General features: G+C 39.6%; 1 protein-coding gene across 1 annotated transcript in view; it reads left to right on the top strand.

Moving 5' to 3' along the window:
- LOC134206761 (uncharacterized) overlaps positions 1–22,919 on the top strand; it is a 26,969-nt gene extending 4,050 nt beyond the window's left edge. Inside the window, exons 2-7 of the mRNA XM_062682488.1 lie at positions 2,336–2,387; positions 20,318–20,322; positions 20,880–21,155; positions 21,222–21,480; positions 21,610–21,780; positions 21,901–22,919. Coding sequence (XP_062538472.1) covers positions 2,336–2,387; positions 20,318–20,322; positions 20,880–21,155; positions 21,222–21,480; positions 21,610–21,780; positions 21,901–22,721 — 1,584 coding nt within the window. The 3' untranslated portion in view covers positions 22,722–22,919. The remainder of the gene's footprint in view (positions 1–2,335; positions 2,388–20,317; positions 20,323–20,879; positions 21,156–21,221; positions 21,481–21,609; positions 21,781–21,900) is intronic.
- Positions 22,920–23,025: the final 106 nt, after the last annotated feature.

Genomic DNA, 23,025 nt, shown 5'->3' with positions numbered 1-23,025 from the left:
CATATTAGCCTTGAATCTCTAGGTAATGATTTGGGTGTCCATGAGTTTTGAGATTTTGAGTTCTCATAACATCGATTCTCTGAAGAATCTCGAACTCAACAGCTTGCGCGCGCTGATCTGTAATAACCACCACCAATACGACGGATAAAGTACTCTTTTTGATGTCTGTGCTTGGGATGCATGTACGGATTGGTTGGTTTAACTCATATTTAAACTTTTACCAATTATCGATAATAAATAGTCAAAAATCAATATCTTCAGTAGAATACAAAGCAAAATGCAACGGCAATGACTCTTCCTTGATCGAATGGTTCAAGAAAATTGAAAATCCATCCATCCAACGCACAAAATTCATATTTTCGTGACGGTTTCTCGATTTTCGCAATTGAAAAGTGTACCGGTATTGAGAACACAGATGTAGTCCCCATACAATTTTGTTGTTGTGAAAAAGTGGTCATGTACTAGCCTTCTATTAAAATTATAGACAAATAGGTTCCATAGACCAGCGGAGACATAATTGTGTCTTTTCGATTTAGTGTGTTTTCCGGTTTTTCACAGTTTACCACGCGTATTTCTAGACCAACATTTGAAAAGGACAGACAAAATTTATTATATTTTTATATATTATTTGTTACGCCCTTTTTGAATGTTGGTGTAGATTTGACGTCACACGCTAGGTTATTTGGATTGCAATAGTGTGGTCCAGAGACTATTATATATAGAGTTACGCAAAGAGTGAAGCCAAATCTACCTATTGAACTGTCAAACCCAGGGCACCGACATCCAATTTTTTCACTATGGATTTTGACAGGTTCGACTGTTCGTGCTTTTTTGGGTGATATTTTTATCCCCCAGTGTCAATTCACCCCAATACTGATTTATTTTGCAATGGTATGTGCGCGAATTTTGAATGTTTACGTTTTTATAGGAGAATATGATGCAAAACGCCCATTCCACTCAATAATGCAACATGATACAATCATGAGAAATTAGAGAAAAATTAACGAACTATAAATTAAAACTATTTTACACTCGATTCCGTGCTTTGAACTTAAGAATGTTCAACTTATTTGCTCAATTCTTTAGAATGCTACTTGCATAAGGCACTGTCTATCCCTTCGTTCGTTTTATACCATTTTTACCCTGGAAATTGTTTATGTTGTATCTGCAGTGCACTGTATTGGTGACTAAGAAAAGATGTGACAAAGATGGCGTAGCTTGTCATCCCCGTGGTCAAACCGTCTACCTATAGAGCAAAGTAAACAAATGTTTGTTGGCGGAAGTATTGTTATCGCCTAATGATTATTATGGCGAATTAAAATTGGCAATTAAAACGCATTAGATTTGTTCTAGAAACAGCTTCAAAAAGCCTCAATAAACCCCTCAATAAAGTAGCAACAAGAAACTCACGTGTTTGCACTCCGTGGATGACTTGGTTATCGAATTAAAAAGCTTTACCAGTGAACACTCCCATGAAGTCACTTTAAGGGTTGAAAAATGAAAGTGTAAACAGAATAACAAGAAGATCATACAGAATAAGTGTAAGAAGATCCTCTTTGCGCAATTCTATATAATAGACTCTGGTGTGGTCATGCTCGTTTGGCTACACTAACTGACAGTTCGTTTGACTACACTCGCCTTCGCCTCAGCTCGTGTATGGAATCTACAGTGTCTATAAATCAAATAAGCTTATTGTAAGAAAACTCAATATTCAACAATATGGGTCTTTTCGGAGCAGTCATGGAGGTAGAAACACCAAACCAATTGTTGACACCATTTTGAGCTCAGCGTATTCCAATATACCCTTAATATAGCACGCGCATAGCCAATTTAGATCATCGTGAATTCAATTTCAGATTGACAGGTTGCACCACTCGACACGAAAATAACGCCCAATTGTCATTTTTATTACGTCACGCATACTGCGACTCAGCAAAGCGCAAATTTTAAAAATGACAGTTATGCGTTGCTTTCGTGTCAAGTGGTGTGCCCTTGAAAACGGGAGTACTTTGAAATTTGGACTCCGTGAGGAGTGTCCTTAACCGATTCAATCCGGATTTTTTTTCGTCGTATTTCAACATAAATTTTGACATTCTGCTTCAAAAACGTCTGCAAACCAAGGGGAATAGTAAAAATATTTTTTTGAGATCTTCTAGGGCTTCCAAACCTTCCTTGAGTTCAGATCTTGATGATCTACATAAATAACAAAGCGTTTTACGGGGCCTCAATCCCTATTTGAAGTTGGCATTGCTACTTGAGACATAATTAAACTATTTTTATCAAATCGCAGTGTTACCAAAACATAAACGGTACTCCAAACTATTTCTGAGTTCAGATCTTGTTGGCTACAAGATCAACAGGGCAGTTCATAGGTTCCTCGAGCTTGTGTAAGTTGGAGGAGCCCTGGAACATTATTACAGTAGTAATAAAATACAAGACCCTGAATATCTACGGTACTCCAAACAATTCTGAGTTCAGATCTTGATAGCCTAAGACCAGAGTGATTGAGCAATACGTAACTGAACGAAGTATACTGAGGATTCCGGAGATATTCCGGGTTTTTTCTGAGATAGAGTTCTGAAACCGTAAATTTGAGGTGGATATTAGGTGAAGTTGTAGTTAAAAATTGAATAATATTAGTAACCACAAATGAAGTAGGGCTCTTGCTGATTGGAACCATATATATGAGATTTGGAATCTGGACCCAGAAATCAGATGAGATATGGCCATTTTCTTTACTAATCTGTTCCGATCGATACTTATCAAAGGGTCAGGCCACAACTTCATTTGAATCTCTCTGCTTTTTGATAGATCGTCCACTATGATTTTATTCTAGAAGGCTTCTAATGTGTCAAAGAATGAAAAACCAATTGAATAAACGGATCCCCTGATGTCCCTAAACCTGTGAATGGGGGACATTTAAGTTAGACTCAAAACTGTCGTTCGACGGCTCTGTTTTCATGGTTTTGTTGATCAGAACGAAGTACAAATATAAATGGTCCATTGATGGCTGGTGACCGCCTTTGATTCATGGATTGGCCCCGGGAACCTGTGGAAGGGATATCTTTAGTTTTTACCACCAAAACCATGTTCTATTTTGCCTTTTTTCATGGTTTTACCCGTGAAACGAAGTATGAAGGTAAATGGTCCATTGACGGGTCTTCAACGCCTATGATCTACGGATTGTCCTCTGGGAACCTGTGGAAGGGACATTTTAGTTTTTACCACCAAAACCAGTCGTTCGACGGCTCTTTTTTCATGGTTTCATCTGTGTTATATGAATATAAAATAACCATTGATTTGCCTGACCGCTTCCAGGATCTACGCAGATCAGCCTCAAACCTGTAAGGGGACATTTAGTTTTTTACTACCAAACCAGTCGTTCGAGGCTCTTTTTTTCATGGTTTTCGATCAGGAAACGAAGTATGAATATAAAAATGGTCCATTGACGGCTCTGACCGCTTCCATGATCTACGGATTGGCCCCGGGGAACCTGTGAAAAGGGACATTTTAGTTCGATCGATTCGACCGATTATAAAGAAATGGCCATATCTCACTTGATTCTGGTCCAATTCCAAATCTCAATATATGGTTCCAATCAGCAAGAGCCTTTGGTTACTATTATTATTCAATTTTTAACCACAACTTCTCCTAATATCCACCTCAAATTTACGGTTTTGAACCTACATCTGAAAACCCGGAATATCTCCGGAATCCGGTGGCCATAGTTGGTTCCATGGACATACCACAAGTCCAAACTGCATTAATTTTGTGAAGTCTCAGGCATGCCTGAATTGTCAAAATCGGATGATAACTGGCAAAGTTACAAATAACATCTAATTCTACTCAAAATTTGCTTCATCCTAATTATTTTGTCCATCCCCTGTATATTCCATATGTTTTTTGCCCACATGCATTGCATGAGTGTTCACTATCTACTAATCCATGTGAATCATTGATTTAAGTGAATTAATATGTAAGTGGTATATGTGCTGACGCATGATATGCATATTTCAAAATACATGGATTTTTGCCTAAAAGTATGTGTCGATTTTCCTGAGTGTATATAAGCAGTGAAGAAATTCTAAAACGTAAAAATGTGTATTGTCATACCTTAGTGAAATATGGTATGCATCTGCAGATAACTCTCAAAAACTGCAAATATGCATTAACTGCCCAGTTTTATAACTCGGGTAAAAGCCCAATAGTGGACCCCCTTGAAGCGGAATTTTGCTCTTCCTGTCATAACAAGTAATAAGAAGTTTTTTTTCTTTTTTTTTTTCAAATTAGGGGAAGTGCTCCGGTTTTGGCCAACTTAGTGCCTAATTTGGCCAACCCTGAAAAATACATATTTTTCCAAAATAATTGATCAGTTGAAAGCAGCGTTAAATCGTGAGGGATATGTTTCTTGTTGGAACTAATAAAACCCTCGCGAATTGCTTTATTTTTGGAGTTATTCGCAAAATTGGCCAAATCAGGAACATGGCCAAAACCGATACAGTTCCCATATATGTTTTTCTATTTATTAACAAGAACTCTACTTATTATTTCCCATGTAGTGGCTTTATTTGCTTCCTAGTAACACCCCAGATGAATTTGAGCCATAAAAACATTGAAATGAAATTGAAAATGTCAATTTGAGAACAGTTGTTTTTACGGACAGATCGTAAGTTTCGAGTGGGCGAAGGATTTTCAGTTATAGGGTAAAATGCCCAATAGTGGACCCCCTAGTAGCGGAATTTCGCTCTTCCTGTCATAAGGAGTAGAAATTTCCAACATATTAATTCTGCTTGATATCTAACACCAAGTTCTGCATCTCCTCTTCATGATACATCCATAAAACACTCAAATACACGACGTTATTCGTTGAAATTAACATTTTAAAGTCTGACTGAAATTGCTTCCCTATAATGGACACTTCATTTGATTTTTATGTTCCGTTTCGGGACGTTCTTCTTCCCTATTATGAACCCCCCAAAATATTCCTATAATGGACACTCTCGTGTTTATTTTTTATAGAATTGTAAAAAATCATCTAATTTTGCCAATGCATGTAATCAAACCATAGGACTGTAAGGTAGGTTCTCCCGATGGAATTTCATAGCAAAATGTTTACATTGTGCTGTAATAATGCAAAAATGGATGGAGGGTCCACTATTGGTTGGGGGTCTACTATTGGGCACTTTACCCTAATTCGTAAAAAAAACGACAAAGATATATTTTTCCCGTTGGAATTAATTATTTTGAATCTCCTATGTTAGATTATTACGTGATTGGCGTGAAAAAGCTTTGCCTTTCTGTATATTTTTTGAATTTTTGACGAATTTGTGTAAAATTGTGTTTGTTTGTGTCACATCGACTGCTCATATGAGATTGGTTGTTTTTTTCCATGAAGGCTATTTTTTTGCAATTGGCGATGGCTCTAAAAGGCTGTTAGAAGTAAAAAACGAGCAAATCAACTTTTCGCGACACTGTTGTGAGGGAAAAATCAACTTTCGCGGCACTGGTGTGAGGGAAAAATAATCTGCGCGAGGGAGCAGCATCTGCCCTTGAAAATTAGTGAGCATTACGATCTTTGATGTTATGTTTCAATATTTAAAATATCGAACGATGCTAAAGGTTTGAATTGAATTTCCGAGTCTACGAATGTGGAAATAGAGCAATTGATTGAGTTCTTCCTCTTATGCAGCGTACACACCAGTCAAGCAGTTTGACGAACATTGACTCCGCCTCCAAGAAAACGCTTCGGTTGCTGCGTTGTTTGAACGTGTGTTCAAAAGTTAAAGTTAAAGTATAAAAAAGTTGTTCTAACAACCAATTTGACAGTTGGCGGCTCGGTTGGAAAAAATTAAAACGGTTTGATTTTGGTTTGAGTTGTCAGGGGCCGAATTAAGGTTCGCCGAAAATATTTGAGCATTTGTAGTGAAGTTGCACAAACCACCATATATTTTTTGATGGTTGGTGCTCGAGTTGGCGCTTCGGTCGATCGTGTGTGATATTGTTGGTCGAATAAATTGATTGCTCGTGCCGCTGTTGGGAAAACTTGATGGATGTTTGAATAAACGAGAGGTGGAGTCAATGTTGGTCAAACTGTTGATCAGGTATTTAGGTGGTTCAAAAAACCGATTTTGCCCCACAGTGCTCATCTGATACTTTATCATGTTCTGATTGTCCTCTGAAAATTTTAGCTGATTTGGATTAAAATTGATTCAGCACAAGCCGTTTCAAGTTTACATGCAAATTAGTATGGGGAAATTTATTTTTTCGTTGTACTGTTTATGGCGCTTCCTCATTAAGCGCAGGTTAAAAGAAAACCTACATAGCTAAACGGAATACTCAAAAGCTTTCACTTAGTGAAAACCGCATGTTGATTAATCGCCCCAATAATTAGTAATCGATTTTAATATAGGTTGCGAATCTTTAGTCATGATCGTTAAACTTCTTTGACGGCATTACTGAAACGTGCAGTGCAACATAGTACCTAGTCTGAATTTGTGTGTGCCATCTTTCGCACCACGAGTAGCAATGTTGCCTGGTGATGAGTTACGCAATTAGCTCCAGAAAACTTCGGTATAGATTAAAATTCGATTACTAATTATTGGAACAATTAATTAAGATGCGGTTTTCGCTGGGTGAAAGCTTTTTGAGTGCCAAAAACAGTATAACGAAAAAATAAATTTCCCCATACTAATTTGCATGTAAACTTGAAACGGCTTGTGCTGAATCAGTTTTAATCCAAATCAGCTCAAATTTTCAGAGGACAATCAGAACATAATAAAGCATCAGATGAGCTCTGTGGAGCGAAATCATTTTTTTAACCACCCTAGTGTGTACGTTCCATTATGGGGTGGGTAGGTTTTTAATTTTTGCGATTTTTTCGAATGAGCCCGCATATTTACAAAAAGATAAGCCTAAATTGGTGCCTGATCATTTAATTTCACGATGGGATAAATTTATCGCGGTGAGATTGAAAGATTTAATTTCTTTAAAGATGTTCGCTCCCTGTCGTTACGTCAAACAATTATATGTTTTCTATGCTCCAATTGTGAATCATGTAAATCACGCGACATGATTTACCACTTTGTTCGGTTTTCCCATGATACTCCGAAGGTAATGATAAACGACCGCGTGATTGAACAATTAGGAATCAGGGTGATGTTGTCCCAACGGGTTATGAAATTGGGATCGTAGACCTGTGCTCCGGAAGATTATGAAACATGCGCATTTCGTCAACAGTTATACTCGAACACACAGCGAATAGTATTAAGGTGGTTTTAGGAGCATAAATCTCAACAAAGAAGATGTGGTCGAAAGTGGAAATTTTGTTTTCATCTTTGCTGCATTGACGCTTGTGATAGAGATTTATGCCTTCAAATGCGAGGAGAGGGCTAGGTCAGTTTTTTTTTATTTCGTCGTGATCGTGCACAAACTAATATTATATGAAGTATACATTCTTCGGATCGAAAAAGTGTGTTTAGATCACTATAGTAGAATAGTGATGAATGTTTATTTACTGTCAAACGAAAGGTAATTGCGGCAGGATTGTCCATACATTGTCTAACAAGTACAAGGAATTACTGTCATGTACTTATCCAAAGTACTTTTCATTCCTCTCAAACCATAGCACCTCTTCACCTTAAGGAGGGTTTGCAAATCTTATTTCACCTTACCTGATACATCTATTTTGTTCACTATCCACGACATTTTTTGTGCCAGTCCGTTATATTGGTATGACATTCCGGCTATATACCAGGCCCACCGTACTTTCTCCCTCAAAAATATTGTTAGCTCTCGTATCTGTTGAGATCTATTAGTCCAATAAGTTTATTTTAAAGAAGATTTAAAAAATAATGTGATTAGTGCAAACCTTTTTTGAATTTTATTACAATATTTTTTGTCATAAAAATAAAAAAACGAAGCATGTTTTTATACAATAGCAAAGATTATTGTTCGCGCATGATGGAATGCTTTGATTCTTTATTCGTGTTTAAATTTTGTTTTTACTTCCTGTCTGGGGTTGGGGCATCTCTTAATCAAGTTAGAATGGCATGTAAACTATGTTTTCATACCTATTTATTTTATAACTTCCATAAATCTACCATGAGCAGGGCATAAGAACTAAAGCTACAGTTACCCTATTTCGTCATTTCTTTCTTGATGCCGGTAAACCACATAACATGTGCAATAATAAGATGCCCATTTGCGAAATGGTAGCGTATAAGAGAAGAAAAATAACATCGCCTTTATAACGTCCTCTTTACGCTGCTCCCAATGGTCAATATAATTAACTGTTAATGCCATTCAAAATACAAGCTCCCAGTGGGCAGCAAAGCGATCAGCCATACGAGTCTCGGGTGATGATTAGGTATAGAAATGTAAACGCAAGCGAACAATGAAAAGTGAGAATACGCATCAATCGGAATCAAACCGTGAACGTAAACGTATAGATATTAGGGGATAAAATTGTTACTACATCTGGCTTTTTTTTTTTTAAAAAGCTGAACTGTTTGTTATGCGGTAATAGATCACCTCTTTGAATTGAAGCCGAGGGGTTCATCGAAAATTTGGTGAATGACGTCATAAGGGGGTCCAGCAGAAGAGAAACCGTCAGCTCCTAGCCGTGGATAAGATAATTTTCATAAATGAAAGTGATTGCCAGTGTATCTGAATAGCCATGAACTTCCGGATCAGTAAACGTACATGTGAAGAGTTGTTTTTTGTGATACGTGACTACACTCGGTAGGTAGGTTACTGCTACTATTGTTGAAGTTTATAGCCTGGCGATGAGTAATTGGTCATCATGTTGCGCTTTGATCCATTCATATAATTATGGGGCAAGGCAGTTATAAAAAGTGGAAGATTATTGTTATGCAGTTGCTAAAACTGAATAATTACAGTTGCAAAAGGGGGAAACATCGACATGAATACTAGACAGCCAGTGGGAGCTCTTTATCGGATAAATGTTGCAGAAGGGTGTTATAATGTTTTATGGTTCACCCATCAATTTTTAGAATATTAATATCAGAGCATAATTCAAACATTTAATTTTAAGCTCGTCTATGTTTAAACGATCACATTTAAATACGAACATTATTTTAAACTTTTATTTGAATGTATTTACTTGTCATAAGACGAGTTTGTACAGATACGTATTTCAACTTGAACAGTAAGGCCGTCTTCAGTGTTTCGTACTTGACTCGACTTAGGGAGATCACATTTGTGTTTTAGGAAGCCTACCAAATTTTGTGCTAATTTGGACAATTTGTGTTTATTATGTATTATTGGTATTATATGTATTAACATCCATTTTTGCATTCACAACAACTAAGGTCCACTACAGAATTTTAACCTGAATCTACTATCCACTATACCAACATCAGCACATTAACTGCTGGAAAGCGTAGTACAATAAATTAATGTAAAAACCAAATCTTTGATTATGCTCAGATGTAACGATATGTTACGGAAACAGATTTATTTGTACCAACTAATCGAGTATAAACTCATTCGCATTTACGAATGCGAATACTGATACTTTCCCCAAAAATAACATTTCTTTGAACAAGATATTTCCCCGAAAATAATATTTGCCCAAGAATAGAATTGTCCTTGAAAATTGCGTCAAGCATAGATTTTTCCTAATTTTTTTTGGTCAACTTCTAATTCACCATGGAAATTTTATTTTGTTGCCTGTCCGAAGTACGATGTTCCAAGCAACGATATCAACCCAATTATATATGACTTTGGATGTATGACTTTTATTTACGCTCCGTGGCCATGAGGTTTCCTAAAATCGCCAAATTGTCCTGAAAGTTGTATCAAATGGCCTATCAAATCAACTACGGCCTTCTTGATATCATATTAAATTATTTTCTTAATATATTTGTTTTATTTGGGGTTCGAATTCAGGCATATGAGACGTCAAAAGATCTCCAAATTGTCTTGACGTTTCAATCAAATGGTTTTCCGAACGGAGTCGTATTCTTCTAGTACTGAAAACTAACTAACATCAAGCTTCCTACAGAGCTTATGAATATTGGAGCCTATCCAAGCCTAATGAAAGGAGGTTTCCCAGCGTCTTGAAAGAGCTTTCGGAGCCACTTGAAAGTAGGCTTCCGGGCCTTTTGAAAGGAGGATTCCGAGTCTCTGGAATGACGGCAATCGAGGCACTTAAGAAAAGGCTTCTGAGCCTCTTGAAAGTATGCTTCCAAACCTCTTGAAGGAAGCTTTTAAGCATCTTGAAAGGAGGCTTACGAGCCTCTTGAGAGGAAAATTCCGAGACTCTAGCAAGGAGCCTTCCGAGTCTTCTGAAAAAGTTTTCCGAGCCTCTTAGAAGTAGCCTTTCGTAGAAGTTTCCGAGGCTCTTGAAAGAATTAGGTTTCCGCGCCTCCAAATCTTTTGGGGGAGGGCTTCCGAGTCTCTTGAAAGACAGCTTTCGAGTCACTTAAAAGGAGGCTTCTGAGCATCTTGAAGGGACGCCTCAGAGCCGCTTGAAAGAAAGCTTCCACGCTTCTTAAAAAGAGGATTCCGAGCCTTTTGAAGGGAGCCTCCAAGCCTATTGAAAGGCAGCTTTCGATCCATTCAGAAGGAGGCTTGTTCTTTCGAGCCATTTAAAAGAGGCATCTTGAAAAGACGCTTCTGAGCCTCTTGAAAGAAGAATTACGAGCCTCTTGAAAGCAGCTTTCTGAGCCTATTGAAAGGAGCCTTCCGAGCCTCTGGAAGAAGCCTTCCGAGCCTATCGAAAAGAGGCTTCCGGGCCTTTTGAGAAAAGGCTCCGAGTCTCTTGAAGGGAGGATTTCAAGCTTCTCGAAAGGCAGCTTTCGAGCCACTTAGAAAAGGCTTCTAAGCCTCTTGAAAGTACGCTTCCAAACCTCTTGAAAGAAGAATTCTAAGCCTCTTGAAAGAAGCTTTTAAGCATCTTGAAAGAAGGCTTACGAGCCATTTAAAAGAAGGCTTCTTCTTTTGAGCCATTTAAAGAAGGCGTCTTGAAAAGACGCTTCTGAGCCCTTTGAAAAAAGAGTCACAAGACTCTTGAAGAAAAGCTTCCGAGCCTTTTGAAAGCAGCTTCCTGAACCTCTTGAAAGCAGCCATCCGAGCCTTTTGCAAGGAGCCTCCAGAGCCTCTTGAAAGTGCCACGCTAGTCTCTTGAAAGAAGCCTTCCAAGCCTCTCGAAAGGAGCCTTCCGTGCTTCTTGAAAAAAGCATTTCGGTCCACTTGAAAGGAGACTTTCGAACCTCTTGGAAGAAGCCTTACGATTCTCTTGATTTCTAAGCCTCTAGAAAGGAGGCATCCGAATCTCTTGAAAGAAATCCTCAGATCCTCTTGAAATTAATCCTTCTGGCCCCTTGGAAGCAGGCTTCCGTGCCTCTTGAAAGAAGGTTTCCGAGATGCTTGGAAGGAGGCTTCCTAGAAGCGTAGAACGATGCTTCCAATTATCTTGCAATAAAGCAACAGGGCTTTTTGAAAAAAAAAACCTTCATGCTTCTCAAATAGAGGCTTTCGTACCTTTATACTTAAGAGTTTAGTTACGTCTTAACATATTATGCAACATTTTGTTTCGAAAAGGTAGATTGCATTGAACATTTTTTTAAAATTTGTTCATTATACATTTTTTGCTTTTCTGAAAGGATTCAATGGGCTTTGATGTACTGACTTCATGCATATTATGTACTAAACAAAATTTTAACATAAAAAAATTACACGATTATCAAAACTGTATCAGTAAGTTTTAGTTGGAATTGTAATACATCCGTCATTACGCTTAGTTGTAGGGCCAGCGAAGGTACCCCTAGGGGTACTTGTACCCCAGGTTGAGAATCGCTGTTCTAGTATATACCTGCATTTAGTCGCCTTAAATTTCAGTTTCAACGATGCCAATAACAAATGTATCAATCCAATCGTATTTTGCGAACCAACGCCAGTTTCTCATTGAAATATTTGAGGTGCTCCAGGTAAACCACGTTATTCTGGACCGCGGGTAAAAGAATTTGCCGAATCGAAAAGATGTCTATGATAATAACCATTGTTGGCGATAGAAATACGCTTCTAGAGGTTATGAAGACTTTATTGTAAGACTTGCAATTTCCTAGAAGAGTGCGATGAGTTTGAGACTTATAATTGCATTGAGCAGTACGATGCCACTTACTGTAGTAGCTTTTCGTATCGCACAACAATATAATTCCGATCACAACCATCAATCAGATTGTTGTGTAGCCGTAGACACCTGTTCATAGTTTTAAATTGGTTTGATTAGTTCAGGTACTCTTATTAAGACTAGGTAAAGATATTTCATTTACCTCTTATTTTTATGCATTGCTAAAAAAAAAGTTATTTTTGCTCTACGTTCTTTAGTTTAGTCGTCTGTCCTATTTTAGGTTAATTTAGCGTAATTAATTCCATTCGTTACACTTTAGTATTATAATTCACACCCAGTAGTAGTGGGAACTACACTGCCGTTCTACGCATAATTGTCCCATGTTACCTTTGATGAAAAAATTCAAACTCGTGTCACATTGTCCCACCAATTTAAGAATCGATTCGATTCTCAAATTTATCAAATATTTTCGGAATGTTATGAGCGTAGGCAACACTTTTCCAGGACATAAAACGAATCCCTACTTATTTAAACGGGTTTCAGCCTCTATTATCATCAGACAACAACTTAATTTTTTCAGTGGGACAAATTGACTCGAGTTTGAGATTTTTCATCAAGGGTAACATGGGACAATTATGCGTAGAAGGGCAGTACAAGTAAACGACAAAAAATCTAGGTCGTTGAGAAATAAATTGCTCTATCTACTTCTTCTTCTTCATTGGCATTACATCCCCCCCTGGGACATTGCCGCCTCGCAGCTTAATGTTCATTAAGCACTTCCACAGTTATTAACTGCGAGGTTTCTAAACCAAGTTACCATTTCTGCATTCGTATATCATGAGGCTAAAACGAGGATACTTTTATGCCCAGGGAAGTCGAGAAAATTTCCAATCCGAAAATTGTCTAGACTGGCACCGGAAATCGAACCCAGCCACCCTCAGCATTGTCTTGCTTTGTAGCCGCGCATCTTACCGCACGGCTGAGGAGGGTTCCATTGCTCTATAGCAAAAACAATTCACACATGGATTCTACTGATTTCACTCATGCTGTCAATTGAGTGACAGTTCAGCAACCCGAGTGTTGTACAACCCTCATGGCAGCCCAAGTAGCACACGCAACATCTTCTTAAAAGCACCTTGTTTCTATTCAGTTTCATTAAAGGCATTGGAAAAACATCAAAGCACGAAAAAGTTGCATGAAGATGTCAAAAACGTTCGAATTGTGATCAATGTTTCATTAAAATTGCAATGCAGTGCGTGTTTGACATTTGGAAACAAACAAACAAAGAATACTGCACTTCATGTTGCAAACACGAAACAAAATCATTAAGTTGCATATTTTTTACCATGTTACTTCAATGCGTCTTTCAAAATTTAATTGTTTGTTTAAATTAAGTTGCAGATAAGTTGAATGTATCCTCATGTTTGATTTAGCATCTTTCAACATTTTGACAACTCACATTTTTTCCTGTGATGGTGCAATCAAGTAACAGGAAACCCGATTACAAAACTTCATAATCGTATGGTTTTCATGGAGAGACAACATGCAGTCCCTTCGAAGTGTTGAATGGTGCTGTGGTAGAGTGAAGGGCTATCAATCACAAGATCCATGAATCGAATCCAGTTTTATATTTTTATTTTATTTTTTTCGCTGTAGTATTTTGCAACATTATTGCAATTTTACTGCAATCGAAAGATGTTTCAGTAGGCTCCACCTCTTGCGCTTTTTAGATTGCAAGAGAGTAATATTTGATGGCACATATGCAAAAATGGTTTCTTTCCAAATAGTTGCAACACAGTGAAATGTTCAGTAGTGATACAATTTGTGCTGCTTGGGTAGTCATTGGGTGTAACCAAGCGTTGGGCAGTCCTCTTGTCAGCCGTTGGGTGTGGCTGAAGTCTGCGATTGATTAGTTCAGAGGCGTAGTAAGATCGCTAGTCGACGTTGCGCATTTAACACTCCCCTCATCAATATGTCGAAGACTCAACTGAGGTGTATTCTCTGCAACGCCAAAGTCAAGCACCGCGAGCTTAACTGATGTTCGCTCGTATATCCAGTGCTGGTTTGCACCGAACCTGACCGTCTGCAGCTAACTTGGTGGGAACCACTCGTCCCCTTCGCCAGCAGTTGCGTGGAAACTTTGAATTAGCTATATCAACGATGTCGTTGACTTCAACAGGCCTCACCCTCGCAAACCATTTAGCTCTACGGGTTAAAGATGTTAGTAAGTTATGCAGCTATTGTCTCCAGAATTGATTCGCCATGCTCTGGGATATGTGCCAATACTGCTTAAGTTGATCAGGGTTTTCATCGAAGCTTGTCCACCGAAGAGTTCTACTTGATGATTCCATGATGAAGTAGCTGGGAGTCAGTACAGAAGATGTACGGAAGATATCGTCGAGAGGGATCTCTGTCAAAGGTCTTGAATTCACAATGTACTCCACCTCTATCAGAGAGCTTCGCTAGGCCTCATCTGATGGCAAACAACATGTTTGTATTTTTCTTAAGTTTTGCTTGCGTAGAGCCATAATACACGAGTCAGTTGTATTGTAAGTAAGTGTGCTATTTCAAAGTGTAGCACGTAGGGTAAGACATGTCGCCAGAACCTCCCAGCGTTTCTCCACTCTACCGACAACGGATACCATCATTGGCTCAAAATAATCCATTCCCATTGGCTGAATGGCCGTCTGTAGGATTCGAGGCGTGGCAAGTCAGCCATTAGCGGTGGTTGCGGGGGAGCTCTTTCGTTCTTGCAAGTTTGGCAGTTATTCCGGATCGGTTTGTAAACGGCTTTCACTCTTGGATAGTAGTATCGTTGTTTCGGTTCATTTACAATGATTTCATGGTTCTGATAAAGGAATCTACGGTTAACATCTAGCAAAACGAGCTGGATGACTGCGTGTACCCGAGGACGAATAATTGAATTACCGGTGTTTCTGTCAATGTATTGGCAAGCATTGGTTCTCCTGCGAAACCTCAAAATTCCCCTTTCATCCATGACGCAGACAAAGACGAAATAGAGGACTGATTTTAGATAGTAGCTTCTGGTTGTCTTCGAAGATGGGAAGAAGTTGCAGACAAGACGACTATCTCTTCTCCGCAAATACTTCTTTGGGGTATTTGGATTACATTCAGCTGTGATTAGCTCATTACGAGTAAGTGGTCCGTAAATTTTAGGAGTATTCCGGATTTTCTCTCGCATATTCTTGATGGCTATGAAGACGTACGCCGTAGTCCTCAGCGAAAAAAAACCACTGGAGGTGTAGATGTGAACGAAGCTCTGTGCGTATTTGCTGGCCATTTTTCTTCAGGTTGTTTTAGAAAGTCAGGTCTACTCGATCTTAGATCGGAGATGCTTTTCCATTTGGTTCCGTCATCTGCCGAGTCTAATTTTGTCGGAACCCATTGCCATTCCCGTAGTTCCGTTATTTATAAAATTTCGCTGAACCGCACTTCAATATACTGACTGTAACGGCGATGATCTACATGTATTCAACACATGACATCCCCAGAGTCTGTACAGAAAACGCGCATATAAATCGTAATCAAAAGAGATCCCAAAATAGCAGCAGCTCGAAGTTCGGAGCGCGGTATTGACAGACGTTTTAGAGGCGCGACTCCAGCTAATGCAATGTCCACGTTGTCTCCCTTTTGAAAGCGTAGATATACAACAACTACAACTTCAAAAATTCTCCTAAAGATGTCAGGTTCTGGTAGCAGCGAGGAATCTTGATAGCCGATATCTGAGAAAGGACCTGCAGCCACAATAGCCATTTCTAGAAATGGGAATCGGAGGCTCGCCAGATCTCCTGCAGAAGACTTTGTGAGAACATTAGGAAATGACTGATTAATCCAATTGAGACCATCATCAGGGTTCACGTTTTGACGGTCGTTTGCAACCAGACAGCAGTTCAGCAATGTGGCGTGAAGACAGCTTGTTCAGATTCCGTTCACCTTTTCAGTGATTTATGTTTCTCCGATGCTCAAGTGTTTCTCTCCCGCCGAGTGCAGCAGATACCGCTAGTGAGTGAACACCCAGTTTCGCATCTCGAAGCCTGCTGATTCGTGAACCATGTTTACGTCTGCGACCAGATGTCTTACTTAGTCGGCTGTTCGGCCACATTGAGAGTTGACGTAAAGTCAATGTCAACTTTTCTCCACGAACGGCCTTGATAGCCGTGTGGTACGTAGTTGACTTTTTGCTTCTCCGGAATAATCGGCGACTTTTATTCAATCTCAGCTAGAGGTTAAATAAGGGTGGGATGAGTATGTTTTTATTTAGTTTTTCATCAAATTGTAACCTATATGGATTCGTTTTATGCGTTTTTCACAGTGTACTCTGTGTTTCGTCCTTGGCGTTCTTGATACGATACCGACTTGGTTTCATCCTTGCTGTTCACATAATATTGAAGTTGTGTATTATCTTAATTCGCAATGGCCACAGTTAAGATATCTCAAGTCAATCTTCAGCATAAAAGAACAACAACGATTAATCTTTGAAGATTTATGCAAAATGGCAAATCACAGGTGGCTTTGGTGCAGAACCCCTATTTTCGCAAGGGTAGCTTCTACCTAGGTAACCTAGTGAACCCGGTTTTTGATGTTTTCAGTAATGAAATGGCAAACAATCGATCAATGCCGCGTGCATTGATAACAACGCTATAGTTGCTACACTTATCTCTGAACTATCAACCAGAGATGTATGTGCTGTCACAATTGATGTAACTGGTGGAACGCCCGTCAGAAAATACGTCTATTGTTCGGTTTATTTACCACATGATGAACCATCCCCTACGGATGCTTTCAAACAAGTTGTCATTTATTGCACTTCAAAAGGCCTTCCACTAATTGTCGGCAGTGATGCTAATACTCATCACATCATCTGGGGTAGCTCGGATATCAATCTGATAGGCTCCAGCTTAATGGAATACCTAAGTAGTACCGAACTTGGTCTACTTAACATAGGCAATCGCCCAACCTTTATGGTATCTTATAGAGCAGAAGTACTAGACATAACTCTCTGCTCCAATAGCATCAGTCACGAGTTGACGAATGTGCCAGATGAGGAATCCATATCTAACCATCGCTACATCTACTTTGATCATTTGAATGTTACTTCGCAGACCTTGCGTTTCAGAAATCCTCGCTCAACCAACTGGGATCTCTATACAGAGTTGCTCTCGACAAAATTTCATGGATATCTACCAACTATTGAAACTCCGATCTACTCGGATGATGCAGTTGATACTACAACGTTGCATATCGTGGAAGCTTTCGAAGAAGCTTGCCCTTTGCGTTCTGTAAAAACCTCAAGAGGAGCCCCATGGTAGAATTCCGATTTGGCTAAACTCAGAAAGCAGTGCAGAAGGAGTTGAAACAGACGCCATTCAGCAGGGACAGAGTCTTTTAAGTCGGCTTGGAAAGCCTACAAGAAGGCTCTTCGATCTGCTGAACGATCCGGCTGGAAAAACCTTTGTGCAAATGTTTCCAACTTGTGTGAAGCCAGTAGGTTAAATAAAATTTTTGCGAGATCTAATTCCAAGTTGGCGAAATTCGCAAGCCAAATAGCGAGTACACTTCTACTGACGAGGAAGCATTAGAACACATATTTGATACACACTTCCCTGGATGTGTTGATATAGCATCTTCGGATGTTCCTGATGTCTTTTCATGTAGCTACGGGTCTTGGGCTCAGGCTCGTAAAATCATAACTACTGAATCGATTCAATGGGCTCTTAACAGTTTTGCTCCTTACAAATCTCCAGGGGAAGATGGGATCTATCCCGTTCTTCTTCAGAGGGGTTTTGAGCATATCAAACATGTTTTGAAAAAAAAAATGCAGTGTTTTTACAAGGTATATTCCCATATCCATGCGGAATGTCACTGTAAAGTTTATCTCAAAAGGAGGGCATGTTTCGTATGAAGAAGCAAAAAGTTTTAGACCCATTAGTCTGACCTCATTTCTTCTCAAATGCTTAGAACTTATTATCGATCATCACATTCGTAATGACTGTTTGGCAAACATGCCTCTTCATGTCAACATGCTATCAATCTGGAAAGTCCACCAAGTGACTCTTCTACACGAGGTTGTCTACGACATCGAGAAAGTATTTGCTCAAAAGCAATCATGCTTGGGTGCGTTCTTAGACATGGAGGGTGCTTTTGACAACGTGTCTTTCGATGCAATATTGGAATCCGCACGTTGTCATGGGCTCCCTAATATAATAACCAAATGGATTAACCAGATGCTTAAAAACCGACAAATTAAGTGTCTGCGGATGCCCTCAAGGGGGAGTATAATCTCTTTTGTGGAATCTCGTTGCAGATACGCTATTGAGATTACTCAATAATGGCGGTTTTCCTAATATTGATAGTCGGTTTGTGTATTACTACTTTATTCGACCTGATGCAAAACGCTCTTCAGGCAGTCGAAAGTTGGTGTCGCCAATATGGCCTTTTGGTTAATCCGAATAAAACATCCCTTGTTCCACGGAAAAACGTAACCGTAATGGTATTCGCCTATCTTTTTGACTCTGAAATCAATCTAACGGATCAGGTAAAGTATGTGGGACTAATTCTTGATTCCAAGCTATCATGGTCACCTAACATTGAGTTTAGAGTCATGAAGGCGTGTATGGCTTTCGGCCAATGCCGGCAAACTTTTGGTAAAACTTGGGGTCTTAAACCCGAATATATCAAATGGATTTACACAACAGTTTACGACCAATTTTGGCTTATGGTTGACTTGTGTGGTGGCAAAAGGGTGAAGTGAGGACAATTCAGTTTAAATTAGGCTATCTTCAAAGAATATACCTAATGACAATGACTGGTGCGTTCTTTTTGATTCCCACGGCTGCTCTCGCGGTTCTCTTCTACGTGGCCCCACTATACATACATCTCAAACAAGAAGCACTTTCTTGTTCTTACCGAATATGGGTTCCCGGTTTCGTGGAAGAGAATTCTGTAAACCGCAGTTATACACACACTTCGTTGTTACAGCTCATGGTTGATTGGGACAGAACTGTCCTCGCTCCAAGTGATCTCACGCTCGCTAGTAGTTTTCCTTATAGGACATTTGGAGAGAAGAATGTCGGACAGCATTGTTTGTTACACTGACGGCTCCCTCTTCGAAGGTAGAGCGGGTGCAAGTGTTTACTCGTGTGAGCTGAGATTGGAAAACTCCCACTCACTGGGTAGACACTGCACTGTCTTTCAAGCGGAAATATTTGCCATTATGTGTGGAGTGCAATCCGCACTGCAGAAACACATTATGAGCAAAGTAATATACTTCTGTTTTAATAGCCAAGCAGCTATTAAAGCTCTCGCTTCGACCAACTCAAGGTCGAAGTTAGTAGTCGCATGACGAACCCAAGTTGAGGAACTGAATTCAGTGAATACATAACACCTTATATGGGTACATGGCCATTCTTCCATAGCTGGAAACAAATTGGTTGATGAGTTAGCACGCACTGGAGCATCACAAGACTTCATTGGTCCTGAGCCAGCTATTCCAATATCTAAGTGTTGGGTGAAGCGTTTGATTATCTCTTGGGCTTCCACTCAGCATAAACGATATTGGAGTAGTTTGGATTCATGTTGTCAAACAAAATTGTATGTCCGACAGCCATCTCCGGTAGTAGCAAACTGTTTAGCTAATTTGTCTAAACAGAATTGCAGTGTCAATGATCAATACTGATGAAAATGTCAACATTCCATCAAAGTTTTAGGATATTTGGATTTGAAGTTATTGCATCAATATGGGGGCACTTGATTCCCCATTAGTCACCCATACAAAATTTTTTTTCGAAAGAATCCAAGAACTATAAATCTGTTCTCAGGCTTCTAGTTTTTTGTAGATTTGACAGATTTGATGAAGGGTTGGCAGGAAAAAATATTTTTTGCGTAAATATCATAGAAAGGAGATCAAGTCTCCCCAAATTTTAAAATTGTCGAATTCAATAACAAAAATCGTTCATGTATACGCACAGCAATTCGAAAATTCCTCGTATTTTGAAGGAATAATATTAAAAAAAATATGAGGGCACCTTTTTAATTTTATCAAAGCAAGTTCTTGGAGAGGGATTAATTTCCCCTGAATATTTTAAAAGTCGATTTTTGACAGCACTCCAAAAAATCGATTGTGTATCAATAACAACAATAATTTAAGGACTGTCATACATCAGTAAAGTTAAATACTACATTGCTTAGAGAGTCTGTGTGGAAATCTCGTATTTTGATTTTTCTAGGCTGTGATACATCAGAAATCAGAAAAGGGGATCAAGTCTCCCCTAATATTAGCATTAGCATTAGCATTGAGCAATTCGCACAAATTCGTAGGTGGTAAGTACAAGCCTGGACTATTGTATGAGAGTAGCATCACTTCCATCCGTTACCACAGATATTTATTTGGGACTAATCATTATCTCTTAGATGGAAGCGATGCACTCTCCAATAGTCGAGATATGTCCTGGCCACGTCCTTGCGAATGCTGAGAAAGGGGAAGGATGGTTAGTTGGACACCTACTTAAGAAAGATGCAGAGAACTCTACGACCTCTCATAGGTGGCACGGGAGGTTTTGGATTTGTTAGTGTGGAAGGTTATAACAGTAGGAATCGTTTTGGTAGATCGTGAAACGTGGATTTGAACCCACGACCTCCTGCTTATAAGGCAGATGCGGTAGTCACTAGATCACCGAGCTCGTCCCTCCCCAGTCCCCCCTAATATATTGCTAAAAAGTATTGTCATGTCTCATTGCTTTAACGCAACAATTTTGATTTTTTTCAGATTCTTGTAGTAGTGCTGTTAGCCGCACCAACCTTCTCAAATGCTGAACGACGGCGGGCATATTACCGAAAAACAACCACAACCAGCACTGCAGCGCCGATTGTAGAGGAAACCTCCAGTTCCGAGGCCAAATATCATGATAGCGCAGGGGAAGGTCTGTATACGGTTGGCGATTCATTTACAATAGGTGGTGGTTTTTCTTCGTCCACGCCCAGGGATAACATTGCCAAAGGAAGTGCCTTCAAGCCTGTCACTAGCAGCGGTGATAAACTGACAGTAACGATCACCTTATTTTGCTTATATATTCTTCAACATTTCTCCAATAATCAATTTTTCTTCTAGTCGTTCTCTGAATATGGATATGGCGGCACACAGATATCCGATCACAATGACTCTGGCTCGGACGAAGATTATGGAATCAACCTGAAAAACATTAAACCTCTCAAATCATCCTCGAGTTCCAGCAGTTTCAAACCTTCTGGATCATTTGATTTTCTGAACACTGACTATTTGAAATCACCTTCGGACAGTAAAACGAAAACCTCCTACACCAATAAATTTTCAATTTCCCACCCCAATCCCACGAAATCATCCCTGACGGGTAAGGTTGACCATTTGGACGATTCAACCGAGTATGAAATATACTCCAGCTTAAAGTCCGCCAATAGTTACAAAACCTCGTTGAATAATCTAGGTTTATCGAAAAACTTACCATATGAGGCTATTTCAGGATCATCACTGAACTTTGACGGTAAGGTGAAGAAGCTGTCATCTTTCTCGTTTGACGACTCTGCACTTGCATCGTACACTCCCAACAAGAACAAGAAGAACAAACTTTCACTAGACGACGACTCCTTCGGAGGTGGCAGCTCATTTGGACTCAGTAATAACTTCGGTGTCGGTAAGCTCGATAATCCTTTTTCTAGTGGTGGTAAGTTCACCAACCCTTACGGGTTTGGCGAGCCACCATTGGTAAAATCAGCTGTGTCGACACTGAAACATTTTGGCGCTGGACTTTTAGGTAAACTTGATAAACCATCTTCCTCCCATTATGGCATTGACAGCGAAGAGAGCGGTTTTGGAAGTTCAAAATTCAAAGCTTTTGGCAAAGGTAGTAGCGGAAGTAGTAGCTTCAAAAATAAATATAACCTTGATAGCGACGAGTCCGGAGAGATATACACAAAAGCAAAGAATCCAAAACTGCACTCATCCCATGGCACCAAACTGAAATCCTCCCACAACACAGAGTTTGAAAGCGACTTCGATGTGAAAAACATCAAGCTGCCTGGAACTCTCAACACGTTCAGACCTAACAACTTCCCTAAATCGACAAAACACAAATCCAAATACGGTTCCGACATTGACAACCCTAACCCGCTTGAATTCCGACCTAACTTCAAACTGCAAGATGTACCAAATCTGTATCCCGATGAACATATAGGTGCAGGGATTGCCGCCAAGGGTCAAATCGAGAACTTTCTCAATGCGGAGCACTCCTTCCGGAATGAACCAATCCGAACGACGCACTTCCTCGACGGTCACCCCGGCAAAAAGGGTCAGTATAACCAGTTTTTGAAATCTCAGGAGGATGAACAGTTCGAAAAGGAAGCTCTAAAGGCACAGATCGAATACTTGAAAGCACAAGCCTCGAAGCGGCCAGTTGCTGAAGTGAGACGTCCACCCGGCCCTCCACCGTCAGCGAAGATCAATTCAGGCCCACCACGGGGTCGCCCAGTTCGTCGTATTCCGCAGCTAGCTCCGCTTGGTGCTAAACAATCCCGACCGCCAGTGAGGATTCCGCATTACAACGACAGACCGTACAGTATTAGCTTCAAGCTCTAAATCTATGGTGACCCAATCGGATCCGTGGACGGAAAAGTAACGGAATTGAGGAAGCAACCGTGCAATTTGCCTTGATGGAAATAGAGTAATTTAGTCGATAGCATTAGCATTTAGGTATTTATTAATTATAGTTACTAGTGCGCCAATTTTAGATATGAGTAGAAAAAAAAAAATACAAATGAAAATTCTCAAACCTAAGTATATAGGAAGATTTTTTACTAGAGAACGCCGTCCAAAGTTCAGAAATGCTGATCTGAAATCGACTGACACTTTATTTAACTTAGAATGACCTCCCTTTGAATTA

The sequence above is a fragment of the Armigeres subalbatus genome, chromosome 1, assembly GCF_024139115.2.
Source record: "Armigeres subalbatus isolate Guangzhou_Male chromosome 1, GZ_Asu_2, whole genome shotgun sequence".
Lineage (NCBI taxonomy): Eukaryota > Metazoa > Arthropoda > Insecta > Diptera > Culicidae > Armigeres > Armigeres subalbatus.
The sequence above is the reverse complement of the archived record's forward strand: the minus strand, read 5'-3'. Positions and strand labels throughout refer to the sequence as shown.